Raw genomic sequence first — 10184 nt, forward strand, 5'->3', positions numbered from 1 at the left:
GTGGAGGGTTGACAAAAGAGGGGGAGGCCTTCAACAAGATGGATTGACACAGTGGCTGCGATGATGGGATCAATTATAGCAGGGATCGTTGAGCTGGTGCGGGATCGGGCAGTGTTTCTTTCTGCTGTGCCTGGGGTCGCTATGAGTCGGAAATGACTCGACGGCACCTAAAAACAGCACAACAACACCCATCTGTCCACCTTTATACCCATGTTTGCCTTCCCTGACAACGCAGTACTGTATGTGCAAAAGGATTTATCTTTGTTGTCTGTACCTCCCACATACCTCTCTTCTTCTTGAAGAGGTCTTTTGCAGCAGTTTACCCAATGTAATACGTCGTTTGACTTCTTGAGTGCTCCTTCCTTGGGGGTTGATTATGGATCCAAGTAAAATGAAATCCTTTGCTAACTTCAATCTTTTCTCCATTTATCATGATATTGCAAATTGGTCCAGTTGTGAGGACTTTTGTTTTCTTTATCTTGAGGTTTAATCCATACTGAATGATGGTGTTTGACCTTCATCAGTAAGTGGTTCAAGTCTTCTTTACTTTCAGCAAGCACAGTTGGTTGTGTCATCTACATATTGTAGGTTATTAATGTGTCTTCCTCCAATACTGTTGCCACATTTTTCTTCATGTAGTCCAGCTTCTCAGATTATGCGCTAAACATACAGATAGAATAAATGTGGTGAATTGATACAATCCTGATACACACTTATCTTGGTTTTAAATCATGCAGTGTCCCCTTGTTCTGTTCGAACAAGAATGCCTCTTGATATGTGTACTGGCTCTTTATGAGTACAGTTAATGTTTTGGAATTCTCATTGTTCACGATATTATCCATAATTTGTTATAATCTACACAGTCGAATACTTTCACATAGTCAAGAAGACAGGTAAACATCTTTCTGGTATTCTCTGCTTTCAGCCAAGATCCATCTGACATCAGCAGTGATATCCCTTGTTCCACGTCCTCTTCTGAATCTGGGTTGAATTTCTGGCAGTTTCTTCGATATAGTGCTGCAACCGTTTTTGAATTATTTTCAGCAAAATTTTATTTTCATATGCTATTGTACGATAAATTGGATCATCTTCCTTTGGAATGGGCACAAATATGGATCTCTTCCAGTCGGTTGACCAGGTAGCTGTCTTCCAAATTTTTTGGCATAAGTGAGCATCTCCAATGCTACATGTGTTGATTGAAACATCTTACTGGTGTAGGTTGGACTTCTTCCTTCGTACCATCATTTTTTGATCCTGTGCTACCTCCTGAAGTGGTTCAACACTGGCCAATTCTTCTTGTATATTCTTTATATTCTTTCTTCAGCTTTTGATGCTTCTTGCATCGTTCATTATTTTGCCCATAGAATCCTCCAATATTTCAAATTGGGGCTTGAATTCTTTATTCAGTTCTGTCAACTTTAGAAATGACGAGCACGTTCCTCCTTTTTGATTCTCTAACTCCAGATCCTTGAATATTTCAGTATAATATTTTACTTTGTCTTCTCAAGGCACTATTTGGAAATTTGTTCGGCTTTTTTACTCCATTACTTCTTCTATTTGCTTTAGTAGAAAATTAAGTCTAATTTGGTTCTCCTTTTTATAGTTTTATTGAGTGTTTACAGAAGTAATGATACTTAGTTTTTGAATGGCAAGTATTTTGATTTTCTCTGTACATTCTCTGCTACCCCATACAGTTAAATACAATGAATTATATGCAATAAAAATGTATCAGTTTAAATACACACCATAAATATTAAAGCTTGTAAGTACATAAGGACAAAAAGGCAAGTTGAGAGCTTATTTCATTACAAATATTTGATAGGCCAAATTTAGTGTAGTATGTGTCCATACATTATTTACTCGTAAAATCTATTTTTTATAGAGAATTAAGTTGTAATTTATAACAAATATGTATGAAAATTATAAGATAGACTCTGTATAGACGACTTTGGACCCATATTATTGAGAACTTATTTTTAGTAAAATTTGCTTTTAAGAGTCACTGAAACAAATTTTAGAAGCAAGCCCCTTTGTAAAACAGTAAAACTTGCTTGTAAGTATTTTCTAAATGCATGCAATTTTAGTTTTAGACTCTAGACCAAGGTGGGCAAATCATAGCCTGCCCTCTATTTCTAGCTATGTATTTAGCTTGTATGTAGCCTCTAAGCTAAGAATGATTTCTACATTTTTAAATGCCTGGTGGAAAAAAAGTCAAAAGAAGGATATTTCATTATACCTGAACATTTTGAATTTCAGATTTTGGCGTCCAGAAATGAGATTGTACAGAATACAGCTGTGCTCCATGCAGTCTTTCTTGTCTGGGGCTGTTGGCTTGCTACCTAGGCAGAGCTGAGTACTTGCTACAGAGGTGCATGACCCACAAGCTGAATTATTTACTGTTTGCCCCCCTCACAGAGCAACCGTGCTGATCCCTGGCCTAGAACTGCTGTGTTAACTCCATGTGCAAATATTCTTGATCAAAAAACTATTTAATATCATTGTTAGATTCTCATGCTGTAGTTTCTACATGATTTTTTTTTTTTTTTCACAGAATCAGTAGACACATGGAAAAACAGTACCATTCAAACTACATTTTTGCCTTTTGAAAAAATATAAATAGATGGGGTCCTAAGATTTTTTTTCTAAAGAAAAGCAATATATTGAGATAGACTTATATTTTAAAATGCAGATATTAGCTTCAGGACATTAACTGGAAAATGTTAAGGATTGCTCTAAGGGAAATAGTATTCATGCTATAGATTTCATGTAAAATTTGCAGCCATGAGGTATAAAGAAGTCAATTCTATTATATTTCATTTGACTTGGTATCGTATTTGTCACTTCAACTTTTGAGATAGTTGTTTTTGTTGGATGCTATTGAGTTAGTTCCGACTCATAGCAACTCTGTATACAACAGAACAAAACACTGCCAGGTCCTGCACCATCCTAATAATCGTTGCTATGTTTGATCCCATTCTTACAGGCATTGGTCAGTCCATCTCATTGAGGATCTTCCCCTTTTTCATTGACCCTCTGCTTTACCAAGCATGATGTCCTTCTCCAGGAACCCTGGTCCTTCCTGATATCATGTCCAGGGTACATGAGACAGAGTCTCACCTTCTTTCTCTGTAGGTGCATTCTGGCTGTACTTCTTCCAAGACATACTTGTTCATTTTTCTGGCAATTTGTGGTATATTCAGTACTCTTCTCCAGCACCATGATTCATTGCATCAATTCTTCTTTGGTCTTCCTTATTCATTGTCCAGCTTTTGCATACAAAACTTAATTGAGTTTCACATTTCTTCATTATTGCATTGACTACCGTTTGCACCAAAATTAGAGTTTTACTTTTGATAGATACTTTATTATAATCAGTAGTTTCAATTAGAGTTACATGGGATAAATTATGTAGGAACTCAAAGTGCAGTTTTCATTTGTTGTGATTACTTGTCTTGGTAGGCTGTGGGGCATCTTCTCTTCCATGTAAATTAAAATAACTGTCAACTTGTTTTTTTCCTTTCTTTTTTTCTATTGGTGATTTTTTAACAGTGTTTAATGTCCTCAGCAAACCGTGGTGATGGAGATAAGCTGCTCCGAGTATCCCAAATCAGTGTGAACACAAATACACATTGTGAACACAAATACACGTTTTGTTTTCATTTTTAATGTAGCCAATTTGTATTTTCTTTCTGATTGCAGACCTTGCTTGCATGTACAAGTTATTTAGTCGTGTGCCAAATGGTTTGAAAACAATGTGTGAGTGTATGAGTTCCTATTTGAGGGAGCAAGGAAAAGCCCTTGTTTCTGAGGAAGGGGAAGGAAAGAATCCCGTTGACTACATCCAGGTAAGTAAGCACAGAATATTTTCTTTAAATTTATGATAAAATTAATTTTGATAAGCACTAAAAGGCCTTTGTCACTAATTTATTTATTACATACTTTTGGCTTAATTAGCTCACTGGCAAATTATTACGTGCAATCATCTGTGACATTTTAGAATTTTGAGGACATGTGCCTGTTTATAGCAGGGAGCCAAACCTACCTGTGCCTTTCCATTTATTAATCTGTCTGATGAAAGTCTTATTTAAAAAATCTCAGGGATGAAAGTAAGCCAGTTTTTTATATGCTGTAGTGTTTGTAGGCCTCAGTGCGTTATAACTATGTTTTCGCCAAATAGTTTTTGTTTCAAAATGTTTTGCTCTTCTGCAGTACTGTGAGTAAATTATGCTCTTGAGTTTTTCTTGTGTTTTATGTAAACAATCAGCTTTTGCATGTTCATTTTTTTTAAGCTTGTTTTCTCTCTGCCTTACCCATTCAGTCAAGACAGGGTGGCCAGAGGGTGAGGAAAAGCGGTGAGGAGGCTCTTTTGTTCATCTTCAATATAATCTATAAATGGAAAACAGAATACTTCTTATCACTGATATTTCTAACAGGGATTAGATGCAGGTTTAAAAATAATACAGAATCTCTAAGTTTAACACTGAGTAGACATTTATTTACCAACAAAGTTAAGATAAACATACATGATTCCAGATGTGTTGTTTATGGAAGTACTTTAACGTATCCTAAATTTCTTTGTTTTCATTTGTAAGGGCTTACTGGATTTGAAGAGTAGATTTGATCGCTTTCTCCAGGAATCTTTCAATAATGACCGACTCTTTAAACAAACTATTGCGGGTGACTTTGAGTATTTTCTCAACCTCAACTCTAGGTCCCCAGAATACCTCTCATTATTTATTGATGATAAGCTGAAAAAGGGGGTCAAAGGGGTAAGTATTAGCATTTGCAGATTCATTAAGTTTCACTTGTAGGTATATACTTAAGAAATAACATATAAAAGTGGCAAATTTTATCGGTATAAAAGTAAGCAAGTATCTTTAAATATGCACTCTCATCTATTAAATGGATTGTTTAAAGTACTTGAAATGGTCAAAAGTACATTCTACTTAATGTGTAATTCATGCCTAAAGCAAAGAACTACATTGGCCATGGTTGTTAAACACTCTTCTCTACGACTATTAGATATGCTAGAAATAGCAAAAGGTGCCATTGTGGTTGAGCAATAGAATTCTGTTTTTCTGTGCTGGAGATTCCTGGCCAATACACCTCATACTCTTTTGTCGGTAAAGCCTGTCTGACTCCCTATGGTTTCCTACCATTTAAGTAAAAACAGAACTGTCTTGTACGTTTTTTTATAAATCATAGCTACTGCTTTGAATCTAATAGATCTCTGGACGTACCATTACTTACCTGATGCTGCTGACAACAATTCAGTAGCTGTTCCTTTATGTACTTCAGAAGGCAGATTCCCTTAATAGGCTATTAATAATACATGAGGATAGTGATACTGTAGTGGTGGAATTCTCACCTTCCGTGCAGGAGGTTGCTGGTTTGATTCCTTGCCAGTGTCTGTCATGAGCAGCTACCAGCTTTTGGGAGCAGAGACTTACGTGTTGCTGTGATGTTGGACAGAATCTTCCAGACTAAAACAGATGAAGATAAATTCCACTAATCTATTTCTGAATGTCAGGCAATGAAAACCCTATGGCTCACAATGTTTCAGTCCTGAGCCTATCATAGGGATGGCGTGGGACCGAGAAGCATTTTATTCTGTTGTGCATTGGGTCACCATGAGTCAGGGCTGACTTCCCAGTAGCTAACAACAGCATAGATAACAAGGTCTTTGAAAACCACTGCCCAGTAGCATGGACCTTTTCCTGCTTTTTCATCTAGTTCTGTTGATTTGTTTATCAAATAATACTTGAATGACAGGTATTAAAAAACAGACTAAAAGAGCAGCTATCAGAAGGTCACTGTGAAAGCATGTACTGAAGCTCATTTTCAAGCCTTTACAATCTTGGAAGCTCATTGCAACACTGAAAGTCACATTAAGTGTATTATGATCAGGCATGAGTTAGTCTTATTCACTTCCTCTTTTAATCTGAGAGACAAGGGAAATGTAACAAGTGGTCATGGGTTTTACAAATGGTAGCTGTGACAAAAACACGCCAGGAAGATCATCAAGAATATTTAGAGTAGAAAAGACTTAATTACACAACCATTCATTCTCTGGTACTTTTTAAATATATGCTTAACACAGCTTGCCACAGTATCATCTTGCCTTCATTTAAAAGATAAGAGCAAGTGACATTTTTGCCATTTGACTTATAACAAATTATTATCTTTCTGTTTGTAAAATTTAGCTTTTGAGTGAACTTAAGTGAAAATTACTGGTCTTTTGGCTTTGTAAGTTTCTGCCTAAATATTTTTGTGTAAGTATTACACAAAGACTTTGTAAAATATTCTTCTTTTGTTATTAAAATTTTATTTCATCTGTCTCAGTCATACCGTAAAACAGCCCTGTATCACCACATACCTCAATTTCAGCAATAGCTCTCTAGGGATTAGAACTTCTGTCTGCTCCTCCCCACCCCACCAGCTGTCGATGCATCCACTAGATGAGGGGAAGGAGTTGTACTCTTTCTCAAACCGGATACCTTCCTCTGACATGGATCTGTCTACTCGATGTTTGTTTTCAAACAGTATTATTTTTAAATTGTGGTGCTGTTTTTGTAAGACTAAAATATAATCATCATAAATTATCTTTGAATTAATTCTACAGCTAACGGAACAAGAAGTAGAAACAATATTGGATAAAGCAATGGTCCTTTTTAGGTTTATGCAAGAAAAAGATGTATTTGAACGTTACTATAAACAACACTTGGCAAGGAGACTTCTCACAAATAAAAGTGTTTCTGATGACTCTGAAAAAAATATGATATCTAAGTTAAAGGTAAGATACATGTAAGATGAAATGAAATATAACTAATGTTTATCACATGATTGAGCACCAGCAGCATGTCATTGTAAATTATTTGATTTAAAATACTTATTTATAGAAATTGATAAAGATGGATTGTTTTTGAGCAGGTTATAGCCTATACATACATTTGTTCAAGTTCTAGGACATTGAGAGTTTGCTGAAATACTCTGTGTGTGGCAGAATACATTCATGAAGGTCTGTGGGAGGATTGCAAGATGAGCAAGAAAAAGAATATTACCATTTAGTTCTTTTTAAAAAGTGTAGTTCATAGACTTAACCACATCACTTGAAGTGCTTGTTGGAAATGCAGGATTCAGGTCCCACCTTTGATGGGGATGGGCTGTACTGGTGCGTTTCTGGAAAAGGCTCGGAATATGCTTTTACAATAAAATACTTTCTTTGGATTGAGTCTTTCTTAATACGGTAACCAGAGCCATAGAGTGGCTATTGGAAAGATTTAGAAAGTTTATCAGGGATGGCAGTTAAATGAAACCATTTCTTTTTATGTTTTTTTCATAGAAAATTTCCTTATTTTTTTGTGTATATTTGTATTTTTCTTTTACAGACTGAATGTGGATGTCAGTTCACATCAAAACTGGAAGGAATGTTTAGGGATATGAGCATCTCAAACACAACTATGGATGAATTCAGGCAACACCTACAGGCAACTGGGGTGAGTTTCTGCGTTAATTTCTGCTGTACAGATAGTTATGCTTGTAATGGATTTTTATCTATATAGCAGGAAACTCTGCTGCTGGTGTCATTTCCTTAAACATCATTAGTGGCAACACCTGTTGTTTGTAGTTGTTTAAAAATGATTTTCCTCACATAACCTCTTTTTCTAACCTCATCTTTTTCTAATTCTCCTAAACCTGATGTTACGTTCCCCACTTGAAGGAATGCGATGCGCGTTGAATCGTAGAACAGGTTGTAGAAAGGATACTGAGCTTAGGCGAGCGTGCTGATGTTCAGCACTCTTCTTTTCACTTCATCCCAGGATCGTGCTATCTTGGGAGAGTTGCCTGACCTTCCTGTACCTCAGTATTTTCATCTGTAAAGTCAACATAAATGGGCCTTACATCCTTAGGGTAGGTAGAGAATGAACTGAGATTATTTGAAAACACAGAAATTAGTGTGTTCTGACCCCAGAAGGTGGTATGCTGGAACTGGCATGGCTTTGGAGTCAGATAGGGTTTTTGTGAGGTTTTAATGAGATTCAAAATTTTTTTTTTTCCTCTTCTGTTTTTCAACTTTACCTTAGCATTGAGTTTAGAGAAAGAACTCCACACTTCATGAGCTTCTGGGAAGTTTTTCCTCTGAGTGACCACATAACATTCTGCAATTAAAAAGTTAAGCAATGTAACAACCATTAATTAATTTGGAGTTCTTCCTTTATATTTAAACATGAGATTATCACTTGTACTGGTCCCACAGTCTCATACTCAGAATACAAACAAGATCAGTGAAAATATCAAATTCTGTAGAAATGGATTGGAGTATGATTTATCTCATAAATAACAGTAGTTTACATGGAGAAGGGCTGAAAGCAGGAAAAAATACATACAAGTTCAGGTGGCCAGCAACTGAACATTGAGATTATTTTAGTTAACTTTTTCTTAGATTATTTAGAGATTTGCAGTTATATCTAATATATTGCTATAATTGTATTTTTATATGATTTTTTTTTTTTGTTTTATTTTTTCATGCTAATTTTTTTTCTTCCACTAACCTTACATATATTGAGAGCTATAGGGTCTAAAAGTTTACTCCTGGTCTAAATAAATACCAAAACAAACAAACAAACTTAATGCCGTTGAGTTGGTTCCAACTCATAGCGACCCCTTCTTGGATGTCCAAGGCGGTATCCCTACAGAAGTAGATTGCCCAGTCTTCCTTCCAAGGAGTGGCTGGTAGGTTTGAACCACTAGCCTTCTGGTTAGCAATCAGATGTCTTAGGCACCATGCCATCAGGGCTCCTATTGTCTAAATAAATACTGCATGTTAAAATCATCTATAATGGAATGTTCCTGATAGATTGAACACCCTTACTATATATTTAAGTGTCTAAATACCATGTCTGTGATAATTGAAGGTCTTATTGATAAGAAAAGGGCAATCTTTGCTCCTGACCTGCTGCTGTGCAGCTGTTTGATTTAAAAAAGAGGATGATTTTTCAGCATAGTGATTGCATTGCGTTCTGTTTGCCTTTGTTGTTTTTTATAGTTAATAAAGTTTGTGAATTTTATGCAGTCTGTCATCTTGATAAATACCTCTAATATATCCTGAACTCTTTGGTAGAATACTGTTCAATAATTCGTTAACTACCACAAGTAGTGTGCTTGTCAAGATGTCCTAATCCATTTGCAAGGGGAGCTTTTGGGTTTGTTTTCTGGTAGCTCAGTGCCTAAGGCATTTAACTGCTAATCAGAAGGCTGGCGGTTCAGACCCACCAGCCACTCCACAGAAGGAAGACTGGGAAAATCTATTTCCGTAAAGGTTTACCGCCTTGGAAACCCAAAGGGGGTTGCTATGAGTCAGAATCAACTCCATGGCAGTGAGTTTTGTTTTTTGGTTTTTTTTTAATCCATTTACACCTTCCACTTAACTGTAAGGCCATTATTTGCCGGCAGTGTTTGGCTTTTTCCTAATGCTTATGCTAAGAACCTTAAGCTTTAAGTCTCCTAAGCCTTGATTTACATTAGAAAGAGTTGATGAGAAGTGACAGAGTAATAAAACAAATCCTGAGCTTTCTGAAAACTTGAGCTCTTTTAAAATATCACCAGAGCTCTTTTAAAATATCACCAGTCCACTAACAGAAGATTTTCTGTAACTCTCTCAAAGTTTCTTGGCCTGTTGAAATACACCAGGAGAGTGGTTTACTTCACTGTTAGGAGTCCTATAGTAAGTACATTTTAAGTTAAAATTCTAATGATACTTACATTTTGTTTACACAAATCTATTACTGTAATAAAAGAAATTTCAAGTATTTTGTCTTCTTCCTTTGTTTTTATTTTTAAAATGGGGGAGGGGGCTTACCTTGCTATTGTATTCTCTTAATATTTAGTCAGCAAAGCTTGTAATAGCCTGATAGACGGTACTTCTGCCCCTGTCACTTGCTGTCTTTGAATATAAGCTAAATTACTTCAGGTTATTACTAAGAGAACTAGGAAGAGGAGATACTAATCACTACAGTTACAGTTCTTTGAAGTTCTTTTTATTCCTCTTTATTCATTTAACACATAATTCATTTACTTTGCCAGGCATTGTTCTGGGAGCTCTGGTAGCATAGTGGCTAAAGCACTTGACTGCTAACCAGAAGGCTGGCGGTTCAAACCCACCAGCCACTCCTCGGAAGGAAGGT

At 36.1% G+C, this 10184-nt stretch overlaps 1 protein-coding gene across 1 annotated transcript in view; it reads left to right on the forward strand.

The window, feature by feature from the left end:
- The window catches only part of CUL3 (cullin 3), a 149358-nt gene that overhangs the window by 119550 nt on the left and 19624 nt on the right, over positions 1 to 10184 (forward strand). Inside the window, exons 7-10 of the mRNA XM_007955762.2 lie at positions 3700 to 3845; positions 4593 to 4769; positions 6623 to 6793; positions 7389 to 7496. Of these exons, the coding sequence (XP_007953953.1) occupies positions 3700 to 3845; positions 4593 to 4769; positions 6623 to 6793; positions 7389 to 7496 (602 nt within the window). The remainder of the gene's footprint in view (positions 1 to 3699; positions 3846 to 4592; positions 4770 to 6622; positions 6794 to 7388; positions 7497 to 10184) is intronic.

Source organism: Orycteropus afer, unplaced genomic scaffold (genome assembly GCF_000298275.1).
Source record: "Orycteropus afer afer isolate SDZICR_OR568_19922 unplaced genomic scaffold, OryAfe1.0 scaffold00002, whole genome shotgun sequence".
NCBI classification, from domain to species: Eukaryota; Metazoa; Chordata; class Mammalia; order Tubulidentata; family Orycteropodidae; genus Orycteropus; species Orycteropus afer.